General features: G+C 39.6%; 1 protein-coding gene across 1 annotated transcript; it reads right to left on the bottom strand.

Moving 5' to 3' along the window:
- Positions 1 to 2629: 2629 nt before the first annotated feature.
- On the bottom strand, positions 2630 to 22015 carry LOC103252886 (alpha-(1,6)-fucosyltransferase). The gene is made up of 5 exons (XM_008051475.2): positions 21991 to 22015; positions 21651 to 21897; positions 19823 to 19999; positions 12615 to 12765; positions 2630 to 3642 (listed from the first exon to the last, which is right to left on the bottom strand). The coding sequence occupies exons 1-5, from the start codon at positions 22013 to 22015 to the stop codon at positions 3325 to 3327; spliced, it is 918 nt and encodes a 305-aa protein (XP_008049666.2). The 3' UTR covers positions 2630 to 3324.
- Positions 22016 to 22042: the final 27 nt, after the last annotated feature.

Below are 22042 nucleotides of genomic sequence, written 5' to 3'. Positions count from 1 at the left end.
TGGCTTAGGGCTTGCGAAACAGGCATGAACATGTTGAGAGCCTAGCTGAGTGTTAAGTCAGATTGAGTGGAGGAACCAGGAAAGCCTTGGCAAAACCTTTGTAATTGCTTTGTCACTAGTAAGCAGGACTCCTTTACCTACATTCAGTGAACCTGGACTAATCATTTGGTTCCAGGTAAGTCTCTCTCAGAAGTGGGTCTTCTAACAAAGAAAAGACCAAATCCTCATCTAGCACTGGACATGTAATCTAAAATCACGCAGGGTTTTTGGCCAGGTCCTCATGGAGAAATCCCAACAGTGGTAAGAAAATGCCAGGCTCCCCAGCATGGCAGCAGAGTGATTTGCAGAAAAGTGGCTCTGAAAAACTGTTCAGAAAGATGTGGTCAGCATGTTCCCTAACTCTCACATGCAGGCTTAACAAGTTGGTCAGTTCTTCATCTTCCTTCTCCTTGAGGCTGCTGCTCCCTTGGCCCTCAAGGCCAGAGTCTTATTAGGGGCTTCACAGAATGAAGCCTCTCTCTCCTTTGCTATGGTTTTTCATTTTACGTTTCTCTTTCAGAGTTAACACTCACTATAGGGTGGGGTGAGCGCCTACAGAGCTAACATTCCAGCAGATAATAACTATAAACTCTCAGCAAAACACAAAAAAACCACCAGAAGGGACTGGAGACTGAACAAAAACGCAGGCATATTCTAGAGAGAGGTTGAAACTTAAAAGAAGAGACTACCCATGGTGAGTTTCCCATTTTTCATGGCTGTTAGGCTGAAACAAAACTGGTCTTTCTGGTGGGAGAATCAGAGGAAACCATGGAATCAGAGCAACAGCTGCTGGAAAGCGAGGGGGAACATTTCAGAAGAAAGGGAGCCAAATTCTGTGCATTAAACTATACACATCTCTGGCTGACTTCTGAACAGTGTGTGGGACAGACTCCAGCTAAAGATAAGAGAACTGAATTGAGATGTTCAGTTGAGCTGTTGCTCAAGACATAGTTAACAATTTGAATCTAATAAAATTAAATACCTGCTAACATGAGCAAAGAACAAAAAAAGAAATCAGCACTTTTCAGAGGAAGATAACAGACTCCACAACGTAAACAATTACGATGTTCAGGACACAATCTAAAATTATTTGGGCAACCCCCTCAGGTGGGAGCTTTTCTTTCCTCTCAATAAATCCCACTTTCTAAAAAAAAAAAAAAAAAAAAATTACTCAACACGCGAAGGATCAAAAAAACAGAACAACAACAACAAAAAACCCAAATCTGGCTCATTCTCTGTATACAATGGAGACCAAGGCCAATTCTGAGATTATTCAGATGTTGGATTTACTAGACAATAACTTTAAAGCAGTTATTGTAACTAAGTTTAATGAAGTAAAACATGCTTGTAGTGAATAAAAAAAGAAAAATCTTGGCAGAGAAATATAAAGAATTAAATAGAAATTCTACAACTGAAATCAAAAATTAAGTCTGCCTCCATATGGGAAATAATTTATTTCTTTCCTACTTCTGTTTTTTGGTCCTGTCACCTCTGGAACTGGGTTGATTTAGAATGAAGAGAGACTGATTTACCTCCGACATACCAGCATTTTCATTTAGTGAGGATGTGAAGGCCAGGGCTGACTGAGTTTTCCCCTCCTAGGATCCCTGACATTTAACCCCAGACCTGATACTGGTAGAACTCCTGACAGCATCTGCTGGCAGTAGGCTGCATACAGACAGGGACTATTTCTATGAGGAGAAATGTGATGGTCAGAGAGAGTGCGCATCCAAGTCTCCTGAAGTGATTCTAACATGGAACTGCGAAAAGGAAGTATTTGGAAGAGACCATCCCAAGTTTATTTAGAGTCTCACATTGGTCCCTCTCTATCTTCAGGGATAGAGTCAGTGTCCCAACTCCAAAGATTCCTGGTACTCTCAAATGCAGGATATGACAGGGCCCATCTCACAAAAAGCAATTAATAGCCACAATAAGAAAGATTACCAAACAAACCTGAAATGGCTAGGTTTAGCGGTGATAGCCCTTTTGCAGGTAAGGAGTATAATTCCTTTTTTTTTGTTTCCTCCTGAGCCGGGGTCTCACTCTGTTCCCCAGGCTGGTATGCAGTGGGACAACTATGGCTCACTACAGCCTCGACCTTCTGGGCTCAGGAGATCCTCCTGCCTCAGCCTCCCAAGTAGCTAGGACTACAGCCACACACCACCACAACCAGTTACTTTTTGGATTTTTTTGTAGAGATGAGATCTTGCTGTGTGTCCAGGTTGGTCTCAAACTCCTGGGCTCAGGCAATTCTCCTGCCTTGACCTCCCAAAGTGTTGGGATTACAGGTGTGAGCCACCACCCTCAGCATGATTATTTCTTCAATTAAAACAAAGTCCAAAATAAGAGAATGAAATCGCCCAAAGAGTGTCCTTAGCAACTTTGTAGTATGTACCAACCAAAATCAGTTTTCAGTATTAAAATGGACTAATGTCTGTGTTAAGAAATGAATGGTTACTATATCAAAAACAGGAAAAACAAAATAAAAAAGCTAGAAAAACTATAAGCACCTCTTTTTATCATAGTTCTTCAACTGTAAAGCTGATCACTACATCATCCAATGATATAAAATTCTAGAAACTTTACAAAATTCCTTTTTAAAATTTATTTTTTGTTATCAAAGAGAATGTCCAGAAACATTGAGTACTAAAGAATTTGTTCATGGCATTGTTTTACAAAAGTTTCTAATGGAGAGTGAATATTTTATTTTCTGAAGTAGCCTTCACTTATTAATAAGTGGATGAACAGATGCATTTACTTAAAAAACAAAACAAAACAAAATCCCAGACAACCTTATAAAGGAAAAAACATCCATTCTCATTCTGAATCTGTTGATTGAAGTGAATTCAGTGGTCACATGACCACCACCAACTAAGAATCAACGTCCCCACAGTGGGCGCTGTTCAGGCCTTCTCGATAGGTCGTACAGGTCTCTCAGGTATAGGCACCATGTTTAAAGTCTCACACAAAATGTCCGTGTCACTTAAATTACACAATGTGGCAGTGTTTGTTTTATGGGGGACATATTGAAAGGGGCAAAGTAGAAAACAACCTGCTTGCATGTTATATGTGAGTACGTTATTGTCCTGTGCATGGGTCTGAGGGCATTGCTGCCCTTGTTAAAGAGAAGTTCCACCAATGAGGCCTCTGGGAGGTCCCAGCTCTTCTTGGTGTGAGGAGTCTACCCACACCCACACACCACGCTCTGTCAGGTCAGGGCTTCTTTCTGCTGTTTGGCTCAGATGGTCTGAACTGTGTTTGGCTGCCTGTCTCTTCATCTGAGCTCTACTTCTCAGCCTCGGGATACGTGGGGTACTTGACCGTTTCTATCTTCTCTCGGACCTTGTAGGAGGGATACAGTCCCGTCCTTCCCAGTTTTCTGTTGACCCCTTTCGAATAGCCATCCCAGTGATTTCCAGCCACACCAATGATATCTCCAGGTTCCATGGGGATTTCATCTGCAGTTCGAGGCTGGTGAGGATAAATGGCAATCTGATTGTGGGCATTCTGGCCCCCAAAATAGTAGATGTCATCTAGAGAATGGAAGTTAGCAGAGGCATCAGGATGCAGTGTTTGCATGATTTCATAAGCAACTCGACAGACCTTGGGAAAGAATGAAAAGCAAATTGTTAGTATGTAAGAGCTATCCCTCATGACAATCTAAAAGCTCTTGGCTGAGGAGATGGGCTCCAGGCCTGGGAGGAGTAGGTTTTAGTTGCAGGCTTTCAGTCCATTTGCTCTCAGAAGATGGTCCAAATCATTCTTCTTTTCTGTGCTTGGATCCTTATATATTTATTTTTAAAAATAAAAAATACCTCAAAAGATTATTATAATTAAGATCTCCACATACAGTATGAATCAATTACTTAATTTTAACAAACATTTGTTAAGAGTCACATAGTGGTCCAGGCTAGACAATAGCGATACAAAAATGAATAAGACACAGTTTGTGACCTTGAAGAATCTGAGGGTTAGAATTAGAATTGCAAACTTAACACAGATGCTGTTGGTCCCTTTCCTTCATTCACGTTGATCAATCACATACCCACTGCAGCTAACTTAGTCTCAGAACTCTTCTTAAAAGAGACTCATGTAATTACTGACCATCAACTGGCACTGGCAAGTGAGCTACACACGTCTGTCATTTCTGTTCTAAAAAGGCTTACGTGTGCTGTGTAGAGAGTGGCATGTGTGTACTGACATCACCTGGACTAGACTTTGGGAAGATGCATCGACCCGCCTACTGTAGTTTTAAGGCTACTTAAAAGCTCCCTCTGTCCAAAGAACACCTTTCTGTCCACTGGATAGCAGGTGAAATTCCATCATCTGAGCTTCAGTCCTTGCACTTAATGCTTCGTGATAAGGTTAAAGTACAACTATCTCTGTGGAGTGATATCATTTGAAGCGATTAATAAATAGATTCATTATGGAATAAATGGGCTTCTGAATCTTTTCTAAGACCAGGTAAAGACAAAGAGAGAATATTATCATTTTGCTTAGAGAATACTTCCTTTATATGCTGTGAAGAGAGAACTCAACTCAGACCAAATTTTCCTAAATTTCTACTTGTGGTCTTCTTAGTTAATAAAGTTTTATTGTCACTATAGCAATACTTTTTGCATTTATTTAAAATGACACTACTAATAGCAATTGTTAATCTACTCGGAACAATTTAGGATTACCTAGTCTTTTAAAACACTGGCATTTATGAAGATCAAAAACCGAATGGAGATGCTTATTCTTAACTGTTATCAGATGGACTCTGTTGGGTTGATCACCTCAACTTATTAGAGAATCTGAATTTCAGAGACTTGAGAGGCAATTCTCTAATGCTATATGTAATCTGCAATTGAAACTAAGTTTAGGCAGTATTTTTAATTTTGCAGGTAGGCAACTAAAATAAAAGGGGATAAAGTTATTTGCCCAAATTTTAGTGTTAGAATTTCAAGTAGATAAAGAATGAAAATAATAAAAACTTTGCTTTCAAGTATGTCACTTTACCAACAAACTAAGTTTATTTAGGAAATGTCATGTTACAATTGAGATCACTGGTAGAATACTGAAACTATAATAAACTAGGGATCAAAAAGATTCAGAACTTTCAGATTTCAAATTCAACCAAAGGCTCACACAGGGCAAGCAGAATTAAGTGAGGGACTCAGGAAAAGAAGAAACTAAATAATTCAAACAAAGAAGCTCCCATTGAATAGCAAACTACATTAACAATATCAAAAGCTGATCATATTTCCTGAGCTTTTACTGTCAGACATTGTTTTTAGGTATGATATAATATAATCCTCTCAATATCTGGTATAGTGTGGATGGCTGCCGCTCCAAGTCTCTTGCTGAAATGATATCCTCAGTCTTGGAGGTGGGGCCTGGTGGGACGTGACTAGATCATGGGGGTGGATCTCTCATGAATGGCTTGAGTGCTCCTTCTATTAGTTCACTAGAGGGCTGGTACCTCCCTCTCTGTCTCTGGCTTCTGCTCTCACCATGTGACACACCTCCTCCCCCTCTGCTTTCTGCCATGATCGTAAGCTTCCTGAGGCCTCACCAGCTGAGCAGATTGCCAGTGCCATGCAGAACTATGAACTAAACTTTTCTTTATAAATTACCCAGCCTCAAGTATTTCTTTTTTCTTTTCTTTCTTTTTCTTTCCTTTTTTTTGAGTAGGGGTCTAATTCTGTCACCCAGACTAGAGAGCAGTGGCATGATCATAGCTTACTACAGCCTTAACCTCCTGGGCTCAGGCAATCTTTAGCTGAGACTATAGGTGTGCACCACCATGCCTGACTAATTTTGTGTGTGTGTATGTGTGTGTGCGCGTTATGTTGCCGAGGTTGGTATTTCTTTGTAGCAACATGAAAGAGACAAATACAGTATCCCCATAAGATTCTACCATTATGCTCATTTTACAGATACCAAAGGGAAGTTAAGGCATTTGCCCAAACTTACACTATTAATAAGCGGTAGATTCAGGTTGGAACCCAGGCAGTCTGCATATGCTTGTAACTGCTATAAGTATTTTCTCTTGTAAATCCTGTTCTCTGTGTTCTTATTGCAACACCAGAAAGATATAATATACAGTTAAAGCCAGCCTTAGGCAAACCCAAGAGTCTTCTTTTTCAGGGACGCTTCACCCACTCTTAGTCCTTCCTAGGAGGAATGCAGGACTTTGTATTACTCTTACGATGACTACAATCTTTACTGTGACAATGAACCCTGGGGTATTTCCTTCTCTCCACTCTTCAATGTCTTACTCTCATAGAAACAATATTGCCCTGTGTCCTACTCCCTTAGGGACCTGTTTTCTTCTGGGGATAATCCTAATAATTAATCTATGTTTTGATATCAAGAGTTCTTAATGTGTTAGCCTTGATGGATAACACATGTGTTTTCTTAAATCAAAGACATAACAAATGGCAGAGATTTCAGACACTGAGGTGGGACAATTTAAGGGAGATTTCTGGACAAGCATGACTGCAGGCCTCTCCAAGCACACCTGTGCCACACAGGCGTGTCCTGCATCATTCTCCTAAGAATGGCCACAATGACAGCAGCTGAGCTCAGTGAGCACTGATGATGTTCCACGCAGTGTTGTAACAGGGAGCTCACCCTCACTCCTGTCGACATGTAGTAAACATGGTGGTTAAACATGCAGTTTAATCATCCCAACAAACCCATGAGGTGAGTACTATTATCACCCATGTTACAGATGAAGAAATTAAGCCACATAAAGATTGTAAATTTCCATAAATAAACAAAAAAGGAGCCAGTTAATGGCAGAGCTACAACTCTCAACCACACATGAAACTGTCTTATGATATACACCTGGAACAGTGCCTGCCACACAGTATATGCTCACTAAGTATCTGCTGAATGAATACTGCTCCATGCATAATGCCAGTCTAGTAATGGAGATGCAAGTCTGGGGGTGATATTTAATCCTTAAGGTTCGTATGTAAGTCTCTGAGTACATAATTAAAAATTGTCTATATCAAGCATGGGTAATTTACTGCAAATGCCTAGGAAGATCATGATAGTGTTGATGTCTGCATTTAATCACCCTATTTCCTCACTGGGCTTTACCAATTCAAACCACATGGCAGGTAAAGGAAGGCTTGCAGCCGATGCCAGTACTCAGGCTGGGTAGTTGACAGGTAGTATGACTAGAAGGAGCACTGCAAAGCAGTGCCTGGCTATATGTTTTATTTCATTCTTTGTTGACATGGCACTCTATCGCTTTTAGTATACCACTAAGCACACAGTAATGGGAACCGCAAAAATCCTGCCAAAAGATAAAACACAGGTATGACTATATTTCAAAAAAAAAAACAAAAAAGGGGGCATGAATGTGAATTTCATCCCTTGGAAGTAGCCAGCTGAGTCTGCATGAACCTCCGCGGCTTTCTTGGAGCAGATGGGATCTTGTTTCTGTCAAAACAGAGATGAGCAGGAGAAGTAGCTGGAAGTGGGTCTCACTGGGCGAGGCTAGGAGATTGGAACACTCTTCCTACAAACTACTTTCTTTTACTATCCAATGAGAGAAAAGACCGCAGTCTTTGCTTTGTTGTGAAGAATGCCAAGAGGACTAATGCTATGACAGCGGCACAGTACGGCACTCAGAACCAACAGCAAGAGCACACGCTGATGCGAGTACTCTCCCTGCCTTCTGCTCTGGGAAGCAGTCGTGGGGCTTTCACCCCATGCTTCTTCATGGGACTCAACACGCATCCACTGCTGTTCCATGAGCCACACCTCAATGGGAACTCTTACCCAGAGCCACCTGCCAGGGACAGTTGATGCGGTTCTTGGTTTTGCCCTCTGGACCTTCCACAATTGGATTCAAAGTGTATCGAGGGCAGTTGTGTTGTGTGTGTATTGGGAATTCGACCACAGAGAGTCCCATAAGTGCTGTAAAACCTGCCATGAAGGGAGGTATGACAAGGGGAAAAGTAATTTTGTCCCATGGTGATTTTTAATGGCTGAAACTACTGAGCAAGCTGACTGTTCATTAAACAATGCTGACTTAACCAACTTAGTCTTTGAAGTGAGTATCTATAACCATTCTGACTGCAGAGTAATAAAAATTGATTCCAGAACTCAATAAGCAATATTTTCTAAAAACCTTTCTGATAAGTGGCTGTAAACCACTTATTTCTCCAACTGTAATTTCTTTGCATCAGATTTAAGATAGTTTCATCAAATAAGAAAATAACTTAAGTGACAAAGTAAATGCTTTGGGCACAGGTAATTTCTAGTGACATAGAACAAGATTAGTGTGTTTGGTAGAATAGCTTAAAATGTGATTGTATAGCTTTCAAAATTCACTTGATGCTCTTGGCAAATGCTAATATTGCCTCCAATTTTCATATTAAATTCTGAGGACTGTTCTCTTCAATTTATGAGGTTTTCAGGACAAACTTGTCTTTGAAAAACAGCTCTGATAAAGGGATTTAGAAAACTAAGAGCAACAGTAGTAACAAAATTAGATAGTACTGTCGGCTTTTAAAAACTTTTCATTTACAGAAAGAGAAATCCTAAACCTCACTTATGGATACAAAACAAACAAACAACAAAGATGAAAAGACCTGACACTGAGGGGGATGGGAAGGTGCCATGACGCTTGTGCCTGCAGTTTTTCAAACATCTATCCTTGCATTCTTCCTCCAGGCATGGTATTTCATTCTTCCAGCATTGTCTGTGATAGCTCATGGTCAACAGGTCAACTGTTTTTCACTATTGTTACATGGTATAAGACTTCTGAAAGGACTGCATAAAGGAGACAGCAAGTTTATACTGAGTAAAGCTTAAAAATTGTCAAAGCATTATGAAGATCTTGCACTTGTATCACTTCTAACCTAATCAGCACTTGGAATGTGAGATTGTCAACAAGGAAAGTTGGGAGTTGGTTGCCATGGCTGGTTGGTTCTCGGTGTTTACCTTCTGTCACTCTCTGGATGTGTGGCTTTAGTCTTCCCCCATGTTCTAGCACACCCATGGCATACACAGGAAGTCTGAAGATTCATTTTGCTAAAGTCAACACACACACACAAACTGACTTGTACTTGCCATAGCAAATACTATGATGTATCATTTAACCTTTGGGGATGAAAAACTTTTGTTTTAGAAAATTCACATTACAAGGCAATGTTTTCTTTCCATAAGCTAACCAGAATGGAGCTGAGGTGATGCACTGGCACAGAGAAATTAACATGCTGACTGTTGCTGGCTGCTCTTCTTTATGGACCCTGAACATCACCCATGGACATAAACAGAGCTTAGAGGAGTCCTTGAAGAGCACATTCATGCCCTTCTGAAACGTGAGCATGCACAGTCTGAAATAGAGCCACGTGAAAAAGACCTGCTAAGAAATACTGCAGAGTCTCTCTCACAGGCAGACACACCCCTGCAACTATTCCTATCTATAATAATAGCAGCCAGTGTTTCCAATACTAGATTGCGAAGTACTATTTTCAGCACATCACTTTTAATAACTCTTTAATCTTCAAAAAACTCTATGCAGTAGGTACTGCTATTTTTTACATGTGAAAAAAAGAAAACCAGTAAGAGATAGGCTGAGTACCTTGTTCAAGGCTACACAGACATTACTTGACCAAAGCTAGACTCAAGCACAGAGCATCTGATTCCAGAGCCCAGGTGGCCTCATTCATGTTCTCTGCCTGCTGAAGTCAGTGGCATGGCATTGTGATCCTATCAGTAACCTTTTCTCACATACTCTATTGGTGATGACAACGAGACATTTCTGGGGCATTTTTCAAACAATTCCAATTTTGGTTTATGGCAAGGAAAACTATATAATCTAGCAACCAATTTCAATCACACTGTCAAAATATTAAACTGCACTAAATATCTTTACTAATAATATTTGAAAAAATAGTGGAGTGTATGTAAGTAAGCCCAAACATTTATCATTGATTGTAGGATTATCCCACAATTTCAAATGTTACAGCTGCTAGTTATCAAATATCAAATGAATGCGATCACATTTGGCAAACTGCCATTCACTATATAATTGTAGGACATTTTTACTGTTAAACTTTAATTCTGCACTGTAACAAAATATTTTGAGGATTTAAGTCTATTTTGGGATACAAAATATTGTTTAAGTTTTTCTTTGGTTCAAATGAGCAGAAATTATTTTGGGTGAACTTTGATTACCAAGAGTTTTTAGGAACAAATAAATGAGTCTCATTCCTTTGGATACAAAACATCTCGCACCACTCTTTTTTCATATGAATTGCTTCTCTGCTCTCAATGTCTGAACACATTAAGGTTGGTATTTTGCATAAAACAGAACACAGGGCCAGGCACAGTGGCTCAAGCCTATAATCTCAGTAATTTGGGGGGATGAGGCAGGAGGATTGCTTGAACACAGGAGTTTTAGGTAACATAGTAAGACCACGTCTCTTCAAAAGTAAAAAAAAAAGCCGGGCATGGTGGTGTATGCCTGTAGTCCCAGCTGCTTGGGAAGCTGAACAGAAGGCTTGAGTCAGGAGGTTGAGGCTGCAGTGAGCCAGGATCATGCCACTGCACTTCAGTGATGAAGCAAGATCCCAACTCAAAAAAACAAAAACCAAACAAAAAACCCAACAGAACACAGTGGTAGAACAATATTCTCCTCATGCCTGGAAATATTTCTTCCATCATGAAGTGACAGAGGTCCTGATTTCTGGGTCAAAATTAGAGTCATGAGGAGCAAAAATTGTAAAGTACAACCTCAAAAAGGAAAGAAAAGAGAAAGGCTTTCCTTTCTGTTCCACAATGAACCTAATGGGCTCACTAAGGGAAGCCAAAAGTGGGGAGGCAAAGCATGAGCACATCCTGCAGGTCTCAGCACTGACACTCACGGAAGGCAGGCAAACACTCAGACATGTGCATGTTCACTTAATTTTTGGAACCTTATGACTAGAAGACTGGTTCTCAACCAGGGCAGTTTTTCTCCCCAGGGGACACATGACAAAGTCTGGAGACATTTTTGGTCATCACAACTTGAAGTGAGGGTGCTACTGGCTATGGATCCTATAATGCACAATGCAGCTCCTCACAATGAAGCAGCATGCGGCCCAAAAGTAGAGCCCAGGTTGAGACCCCGGGACTAGAGGAGTTGACTTCAGGTGGGCCTAAAATCTAGGCCTACAGGAACAGTGACACATCTGTGGAGGTGACCCTTGATTCATTCATTCTAACAATTAGCACTAGGAATGTGTGGAGGTTAATAGTTACATGCACCTGCTCGTGAGGTGCAGCCAGATTTTCAAAAACAGTTGGGGAGAACCAAGTAGCTACAACCCCCTGTCCCATCCCCAAAAACCAGAATGGAAAAAGAAGTTTCTTATACATCGGATCCTAATCCCAAGTGGGGAGAAACTTCAACAGTGGATGCTTTCATGGGAATGTGAAGGTCAAGAAGCCTTCCCTTCTCGCTAGGATCACCACCATGTAACTCCATGTTCTGCACAACTGTCTTTGGGTAGTGAGTTGTATTCTTATTCCATATTGAAGAAATTTGCCTTCATCTGGTTTGGTTATCTTCCCAAAAATCGTATCACCATCCTATCATGACAAAGTGCACTGTCGTATAATAATAATAATGATAATGATAATAATAATAATAATAAAATCCATTTATTTATTCTCTCTGAAGTATATTCCCCTGAAAATAATGTGGCCTTCCTTTTTCATATTTTCTTTTCTCTGCTGCTTCTCAGCATTTAAACATGCATCTATCTTATACTGATTTGTATTTTTTGGTAATTATTCTCTAGTTATTTCACGTATTTTGCTTATTCGATTCTAGATGAGGGCAAGAACTTTATCTTCAATCTCCTTTGAAATTCTCTCTGCACCTGGTATAATTCTGAGCATATTTAACAGCTGGTTGAATGAACTAACCAATAATATGTGATAAATGAGAGAACAGAATGAAATCCACAATAAATATTTTTATACTGATATCCTACAGGGCATATAAGGCTAATGGGACCAGTCATAAAAAACACACACACACCAAACTCATAACACATAATTATCTGCAACAATTAAACTCAAACAATGATTGTGATATTGTATTACTTAGATTTAGTAGTTTCTTGCTTGGTAGAAATGTAACAGAACTTGAAAAGGAATTACATTTATTCCTTCTTCTTTGCCAAAAGCGACCAAGTGAGGCAAAATGTGGGTATTTAAGCCTCAATATCAGTGCACTAGTGTGTAGAATTGGACAGATTCTTGTTACATATTAACTATATGCAAAATTAGAAGGTATTAAGTAAGTCTTAATTACTTACAATTTCTGTTAAATGCTGTGAAAAGCCAAGTACTTTAAACAACTCCAGTAACTGGAGTCAGTAGAGATGTATTCAACCATTGCTTGCAAACAACTAAATACTCAGTGTACTCAAATAGCACAAAAGGGATCAACACTGGTTTCAGGTACATTGCACCTCAGTCACAATAACTAGTATTAAAAACATACAGACACACAAATAATCATTGTCTTAGATGACCAAGAAGTATTGGTTACTTAAAAATGCCCTATTGACACTTACCTGGGATGAAAAAGTACACACTAGAAAGTCTGCCTGAGAAAGAAAATGTATATCCAGGATCACACCCCGAAGTGAATTTTCTGTGTATCGATTGTGCAGTCCAGCTGACCAAGAGATGGAGTTATCACTAATAAATTCATAATTGGGGTACCTGAAAAAAGAAACAGATTTACACATGTTCACTGAAATCACAGTATTCTATCATGAGGCAGAGTCACTTCTCTGATCAAGAACACCTCCCTTTCTAACAGTAAAGACACCTTTAATTACATTTAATAGTGTAGTTGATGGGGCATCTCTGACCCCATCAGTGGGGCAGAAACCATTCTGGAATGCCCCGTATATTCAACATTATTGGCATAGCATATAAAACACACATTACACATCAAAATGTCTTTTATCAATTCATGAACATGTTGAAAAACTGAAGACTCCTTTATTCTCTTTTTTCTAAGATGGGCAAATATCGTTTATTTAGAAAGTAAATGAGACAGGGAAAGAGAGAGAGACAGAGAGAGAGAGAGAGAGAGAGAGAGAGACAGAGAGACAGAGAGACAGACAGACAGGAGAGTCATCTCCCCAAGGTAGGGGAGAGGGCCAAAGCTAGGAAAACATGGCTGCCATAGCTCAAAGAGCCACATGACCAGATTGGAGCTTAGCAAAGCAACGGACCCCCTATTCTCTTTGTAATGAGTGACTTCTAAAAGTTGATTAAAACTGCTTTTATATCTGGCCACTGAGCTTTTCCTTTAGAATATAAATATCATGACAGAACCTCATTTAAATTCTTAATTTAGAATTTATTATAATTCGGATTTGAGTTAGACTTCGTAAATATCTTCTTCATTGCTATTTCAAGTTAATAATAGAAAGAAGAGAGGAATATTTAAAAAATCTGTGCGAACCAACAGTCTCCCCTAACTCCCATTCTTCCTGAAGAACCATCTACTCCTAACAACAGTAATGGAAAGGCCACACAAGTACATGTACAGAAGCAAAGTCCTTGTAGCTTTCCACCAAGAAGTACTTTTAGTAGTTTTGCTTGAGTTAGGATAGGTGTTTAAAAGTATCAAAACAGAATGTCTTTTAAAATGTCTGTTTCATGTTCAAATGATTTTACTCTGAATTAGAGGCTTAACTGTACTCAAATATAGACTGAGTCATTTTCTCAGTGCATGAGGCAGATTTTCAGAGAGAGGGCGCAAATCTTGGGAAGTGACATAAAAAGAGGATAATAACTGTACCACTTCATATAAATTCGTAAGAATCGATACATTAAGTGATATGAAGCACTCAGACAAGTACTTATATATCAACGCTCAACAGATGTTAGCCGTGATTATTAAACATTCTTCCCTTAGACATCCACCTGCTCTGCCCCTGACTTCCTTCAGTCACTGCCGATCAGTGAGGAGTGTGGCAATCCCTGTGCTTTCTACCTTCTCATTGTGCATTTACTGTTTGTTCACTGCCTGCCTCCATCACCCCCTAAGGGGAAGAGAGGGAGGCACTTGTTGTGCTTTGTTCACTGTATTCTTCTCGGCGCCTAGAAGAGAATCTGGAATAGAACAGAAGGTGAGTGAATATGTGCTGAAAGAACAACCGTTCCTATTTAGAAGCCCTGGGTCACTAGGAGTCAGTTTACACATCTGTTTTCCCAACATACTCCCTGAGGTCAGGACCGTGCCTTCTTTTTCTTGCATCACAACACCCAGCACCCCACAAAATCTCCTGTAAATAAACACACAAACACATGAGGGCTACTGATGTCTGGGGCACGAAGGGCTTTCCTCTCAGTGGCTCTCTAATAATGACTGGGGAGGCAATGTTTCTGAGCACTGTTTCGGATAGGCTCGGATCTCTTTGGCCTCATTATTTTTAACAGTTTGCCCTCCCTCAGCTCAGAATCAAGGCGATGAAGAAAATGTCACATTTGTTCTAAAAAGGAGCAAACCAGAAATACTTGTAAGGTGATTCCCCTGAAGCCGCATACCCAGGTGTGGGGCAAAAACAGCAACAAATCAAAATAAAAACGCTGGAGGGAGCAGAAGGGGAATTGACAGAGCCAGGACTCGATGTATCCTTGAGTAAACAAACTCTGTCAGCAGGGCTTGAGTTCTCAGTGAAACAAAGACAGGAGTGATCCCTCTGCTAAGACAAAACAATAAAATGCACAGCCTTGCCAGCTTCATAGGCCCTCTCTAAAACCAAACCACAAGGGTGGCCAAGTTCCTCAGGTTTATCTCTATATGCAAAAGATGGCTTCATGAAGGACATCTGGCGTGTAGAAAACAAATGAAAACAATACAAAAGTCAATAACGGGAGAAGATTACACCTTTAATAATGGGTATGGAACTTTCTGTACAAACAAGCTTCTTGTCTTTTGCCCTCAAGTATGTCAGTAGAGGAATTCTTCTACTCTGAGGTTTCAGAGATTGGCAATAATATTTTTTTTTCTTTTTCTATCTTATAAAATATTTATTTTTATATCACCCGCAAAGGACTAGCTTGCAGTTATAAACTAATATCAAATGTTCTTTCTGAAGTCTTTCTCCAGACTGAAGGAGACACTCCTCTTGGTGATTTCACTGTACCTGGTATATGACTCCTTCAGGACACTTATCCAATGACACTGTAATTATTTGTTATATGTACACTGCCTACACATACAGACATACCCCCTGAGGTAAGGAGTCACACATTTTCTTGTATTTGTCTTTGTAATCCTAGTTCTCTGTACTGAGTCCAGCATATTAAAAGTAAATTATTGTTCAATAAAACAGTGAGCAAATATACCACTCATTGCTGATTCTTCAGTTCATGGGTAACCAGTTTATGAAAACTTTTAAACAAATGTTTCTTATCTTTATTCATCTCAATTTATCTAATATTAGGAAGAGCAGCACTTTTTTTTTTTTTGAGGTGGGGTATTACTCTGTTGCCTAGGCTGGAGTGCAGTGGCATGTGTCAACCTGTTGGGCTCTGGTGATCCTTCTGCCTCAGTCTCCCAAAGTGCTAGGATTACAGGCTGAGCCACCAAGCCCAGCGTACTTTTTAAAAATAAAGAATAAACTAAATATGTAAATATTTTACGTGGGAGAGTTTATCTTGATCATCTTAGAATACAATACTGAATAGCCAACATTAATAGTTCTTGTTTCTTTGACTGACAATAATTCCGTGATTTAAACACTCTAATACTGAATTATTTAAGATGTTGTCACATTAGTAATGGCTGCCACTGGGATGCTAGTGGTAAAATCTTGTGGATAAACTCATTCTTAACCTAGAGAACTCTGAGCTATAAGACCAAGCCACAAAGCATTAACTGCCCATCCTTATATAACAGCTATGTGTATGAGGCTAATTTTGACCCCTTTTCAAAGAATAAGCTACCCAGAAAATGGATTCTTCTTTGTGTGAACTCTGTACCTCATTAATTCTTAATCTCTTCATCCTCTTGAAGAGAAAAGTCTTATAGTGACTGCCTCGGACATTATACACCTGTTGAGAGAGTCATACTTCTGGTCTCCTAAAACAATGGCAGAGGTTTTATGACTTGCTTAGGTACCAAAACCAATCCTGAGAGGTCTAAAGCAGAGTCAATTCGAGTGGGAAAACATTTAAGTAAAATAATAAAGAAAAAAAGGGCATTTACATTCCTGAGAATATCTTTGAAATGACTTAGGCAATTAAAAGGATTTCCAAAGAGAAAAACATCATGCATAAAAGGTTAGTACTATGTTTATAACAGAGTATGGAGAAATCTGCTGCCTGGACTACCACTGGGAGAGGAGGTATAGCTGCAGACTCCAAAGGGGAAATTCCAGGTTGACTAGTCTCGCAGTCCAAGTAGATACCACCAGCTATACTATATGGGTGGTTGGGTGTAAAAATGTCATGCTATGCTATGGATCAAAGTTATAAAATGTTTACATGCCTTTATTTAAATACTTCCAAATCTAGAAATATAGCTTAAGGAAATAACGTGGATAGTTTTAGGCATATTTCACAGCATTATTTACAAGAGTAAAAAGTTGAAAATAACCTCACTGTCCAATATTAGGAGAACAGTTGGTCAAGTAAGTGATGGCATACCAATATGGTAGATATGGAGTCAATGAAAAAGATGTTTACAATGGCTATTATAGAGACCTGGGGAAATGGATCTATTGCTGTATTAAGTGAAAAGCATTCAGATTTGCTTAATGATGGGGATATGTTCTGAGAAATGTATCATTAGGAAATTTTATCATTATGCAAACATCACAGAGTGTATTTTAAAATCCTGGATGCCAGGCATGGTAGCTCACACCTGCAATTTCAGCACTTTGGAAGGTGGAGGCAAGAGGGTTGCTTGACCAGCCTGAATAACTTGGTGAAACTTTGTCTCTACAATAAACTTAAAAAAAAAAAAAAAAAAGAAGTTAGCTAGGTGTGGTGGCATGCGCCTGTAGTCCTAGCTACTCCGAGGTTGATGCAGAAGGATTGCCTCTAGCCTGGGCAACAGAGTAAGATGCCAACTCAAAAAATATATAAATAAGTAGATAGATAGATAGATAGATAGATAGATAGATAGATAGATAGATAGATAGATAGCCAATCTGGATGGTATAGTCAACTATGACACACACAGGCTACACACACACATACTCCTAAGCTATATGGGATAACCTATTTCTCCTAGGCTAGAAACCTGTACTGCAAGCTATTATACTGAATACTGAAGGCAATTGTAACACAGTGGTGAGTATTTGTATATCTAAACACAGAAAAGGTGCAATAAAAATATGGTATTATAATCTAAGGGACCACCCAAAAGAGGGCCATCCTTGATGGACCTTGGTGTATGACTGTATTTAAAAAAAAAAACTGTATTAAAAAAGGAAACTATATCAATGAGGTTGTAGATAATAGGTTTTTTCTTGCTTGGGTATTTATCATCTTCCATATTTTCTAATGAGCATGAATTATTTTGCTAATCAAGGAAAAAAGAAAAAAAAAGCTTGCAATGGATTAAAAAACAAGTGGAAGAGTAGACAAAATTATTATCTTTTTCTTCAAGCAAGGCACCAATTCAGTCTGGTATTTAAAATGAAGAAACATGGTAAACTATTTCAATTCCATTTTTCCTACTAGGTCTGAACATTAAACTGGAAAAGTGCTTGTGAAGATTTTTTATTGTGTTTTGTGTCCACATGTTCACTTAGTCCCTACCCCTTACATGACCTCATTCTTATACCTGGCTGATACATGCATACATACACACACACACATATGCTAGTGTACGTATGCTCAAGAGAGAGAGCCATGAAAAAAAAGGCAATTTGCATCATGTTAGGTTCTTAGGAGATAGAAAGAGGATTTAAATAATTACTCAATGACTTGAATACTTGCATTATAGTCCTCATTCTAAATTTCTTTTCCCTGCTCCCATTTGTGACTAGAAAAGGAAAGAATACTGAGGTGAGTGGATTGCCTGAGCCCGCGGGTTCGAGACCCGCTTGGGCAACTTGGTAAGCCCTCATCTCTACAATAAATAAAAAATTAGCCGATGTGGTAGTGTGCGCCTGTAGTTCCAGCTACTTGGAAGGCTGAGGTGGAAGGATCGCTGGAGACCAGCAGGTAGAGGCTGCGGTTGCCGGGAGTGGTCACTGCACTCCAGTCTGGGTGACGGAGTGAGACTCCAACTCAAAAAAAAAAAAAAAAACAAAAAAAAAAAAAAAAAAGGAAAGAATAAATACACATTAACTAAACAACCAAACTGCTTAAATGATTAGCTGCGAATGTTTTCAAACAGATGGGCTTGAAATCAGCACAATTTACTATTTCCCGGCACTTGCTGGAGTGAAGTATCATGTTCACAGGGCTATGTCCTAGTGAAGAAGAGAGAAGTGGCGAGTGCAGATACTGCAGCAAGGGAGTGCAGAGGAGGGCCACCACCAGCCAGGGCTCAGGGATGACTTCCAGAAGAGACAGCATCTGAGCAGAGCTGAGAAGATAACTGTCCTCTCCCTCATTCCCAATGTTCACATACATTTAATACAGCCTTTATTACTGACAGTAAATAAAGGTCAGCTCCAGGTTCACCCAGATGCTAGGGTAAGAAACGTCCAATCAGGATCAGTGCATGGTCTGTGTGTTTTCATCACATACCGTGCTAACCCTAAAGTAGCATTCCTCACTGTGGTGTGTCTATACTGCCTACTAGACACGGGAATTCTTGAGTGCAGGAAGCATTGTGCTTATCATAGAATTCCAGCTCCTAGCACAGTGCCTGAAATACAGGCAGGCTCAAAAAAGGAGGTCACTGTCATACAAACTAGCAGTCTTTATTCCTCCACTTACAAAACTCATCTTTTACTTATGTTGCAAACCTTCATTTGTACCCCACAGCTCTAAAATAAAAATAAAATACAACAAAAAACCCAATCTTTTGATTCTTTACCTTTCTTTAGTGTAACTTCCAAATTCTAGAAACTTTTATAAGACAAAAAACTCTATCTACAAATGTGTTCTGTCACCTGTAATGGTTAGTGAAGACAGTGAAATCAGAAGGGTAAGCAACTAGTGTGTTTTATTGCTAACAGTCCTGTATATACTTGGTTAGTGTTATGCACTGATTGCTTAATGTCTCTGCCTCCCTGTTAATTCATATGTTGAATCGCTAACCCCAACGTGATGGTATTTGGAAATGGGGCTTTTGGGAGGTAATTAGGGTTAGATGAGGTCATGAGGGTGGTGTCTTCTAAGAAGAGGTACCAGAGCACTTGCTTTCTGTCTCTCTGACATACAAAGAAGAGGCTGTGTGAGCACACATCTTGGCTTGTGGTGGTTGCCTACAAGCCAAGAGAACATAAAATCTACCTCGCCAGCACCTTGATCTTAACTTCCCAGCCTCCAGAACTGTTGAGAAATAAATTTCTGTCATTTATGCTCCCCAGGCTATGGTATGTCATGGCAGCTTGAGGTGCATAAGTCAGTAGTCTAGTTCATTCTGGATTTCTCATTAGGAGGCATTATCAGATATGGCTAACAAAATACTCTTTGATTAGATGAACAGTTATACAAGTACACAGCCAACTGAATTTTAAAAATTCCAATAATTAGTAATAACATAACAAGAATCACAAGTCATGTGAATTAAGGGTTCTTTCCAAGTGAAAGAGACAATCCCACTCTAGATTCACTAGTTGGTTTAACTTACTTTGTTTTTGCCTCCTTTAATAAAGAAGGGTCATCTGTGGCCAAATACACTCTTTTTTTGTCTATTTGCATTCTGCGTGCGAGCAGCTGAAAATGTTCTTCAACATGCACCATGTACTCCTCGATGGGATGGAAGGCAGCTTCTGTTCCCACTTTGTCTGTGCGTCTGACATGGACTCTGGGAAGAAATGCAGAGTCTGTTGATCATGTACTGATCCACTGAGAGCTTTCAGGGTAATCAATTTATATCCCCACTCACAGTGGCATCATGGGCATTTTAAACCAATTTTTCTTTCATTTTCATCATTAGAAAAAATAAAACATATAGTATTAAAAAGACTCTAACATGTACATTCTGAATATATTTGCAGGTTAAACAATACAAAAGGAGTTAGGAAATAAGTAAAGCCTTTGAAGACTGCTTTCTTACAGAGAAGTGATTGGTGTATCAGGAATAAACAGGATGTTCCAGAGATGTACTTCACGATAGGCAGCAACCAGCTGTCCAGAAAAGCCTGTGCATAACTTTCAAGATTTTTGTGACCAAAATGATACCAGGAGTCACAGTTGTTATTCTAGAACATTAGAGATACTGTTTGTAAAATTCTGACGCCATATTTTTCTTTTCCTGTAGAGCCTTTACCCTGTAGAGTTTTACCCTGTAGAGCCACTGTAACTGCCGGCCTGTAGAGTTTAAAGTTGTCCAAAGAAAACAGCTCCGCGTGAACTCTTCCTACAGTAGTCAAGGCAGGTAGACCATTCAAGGGTTCTCACTACTTTAAGTAAGTGAAGCTGTTTCTAGTCCTTTTGTTGTGTGCATAAGAAATTTCCCTTTTGTTTTTCACTTTATCAAACACAAGCAGATATTGACCTCATCCGTTCTATTTAGGAAAAGCCCCAGAATTGTAGAATTGGGGACAAAGATGAACACTGTCCTATGTGGATAAGGCACTGCCTTCCCAGCATTCTCCTCTCCTCTTTGTGCTTCCAAAGTAATTTTAACAGAAATAAGAACAGTCATAGTTTGTTTTCATACACTGAAAGACTCGCCTTAAATCTGCCCTCCCTCTGCCCTCAAACGAATAAATCACTATTTGTATGCAGAAAAAGGTAGATTTGTTTCTTTTAGGTCACAGCACATGGGCATGCCTGAGGCCAAGCCTGAAACCAGTCATTTATTGTGACCCTGGAGTGAGGGCTGTTACTCTGCCACCTTCATGGTTCTTCTCTCCTTTGCATTTCAGACTGTAGTCTAGATGTAGACATTATTATCTGATCACCTACTCTGTCATCTTTTCCTTCCCACAGCCTTCTTAATCACCCTTTCTCTGGGGAAACTGAATTGTTCAGTGTACTCTCTAGAGATGAAGTGGGGCAGAAAGAACAATCCCACTGAATTTCAGTGAAAACGTTCATGAGTAAGAAATACTGTTTGATATTCTCATTTTACATGTTCTTTCTTTAGCTCTAATACTTAGAATAGGGGTTGGCAACTTCTCTACAATAAAGATTAAGACACAGAAAAGATGTGGGGTGAGACACATGAGAACAAAAATAAAAACAAAAGAAAACTGTAATAATAGGAGGGAGAGCCAGAGGAAGAAGAGCACTGGTGGAGATAGCAGTCGAGCACTACGAAGCAATTTTCTCAACTATTGAAAGTGAACAAAGACCAGTCTCCCTGTGCCCTAAGTTGAACTCCAGAACCTCTGTTCTTTGGTGGAGCTATAAAAATTAAACTGTATATTGTAAAGTTCACAAAACATTGTAAAGGTACATAACCCTGCTACTACATATCACTGTTTGAGGAAAAAAAATACAACTCTTACCCAATAACTGGATGCTTGAAGCCAAGCTTCTTGGTGGCCTCTTCTATTTCTTTTTCTAGCCAAGGCTGTGGACGAATCAAGTATTTGACAAACTGGGACACCCACCACACTGCAGGATCACCATGTACTCGGACAAGTCGGTCTGCGAGGTCTTCTGGCACAGCCAAGGGTAAGTATGGAGGCCGGGGGTGAAGGCTGTCCACAATGGGGAGTTCGACCACTTGCACATTTTTGTCCTTCACTTCACCTGACAGATGATCATCAAAATATCATCATTACACACTGTATTCTTCCTACAGCTATCATTCAACAGGCACTCACTTTGGGTACCCCTCCTCACAGCAACTTGAAAGCAGCAGCATCATTTTTACTCTACAGAGCAAGTTTAGTAA

Source organism: Carlito syrichta, unplaced genomic scaffold (genome assembly GCF_000164805.1).
Source record: "Carlito syrichta isolate Samal-C Ts95f unplaced genomic scaffold, Tarsius_syrichta-2.0.1 Scaffold175133, whole genome shotgun sequence".
Lineage (NCBI taxonomy): Eukaryota > Metazoa > Chordata > Mammalia > Primates > Tarsiidae > Carlito > Carlito syrichta.
Note: the sequence above shows the minus strand (reverse complement) of the source record. Positions and strands in the feature narration are given on the sequence as shown.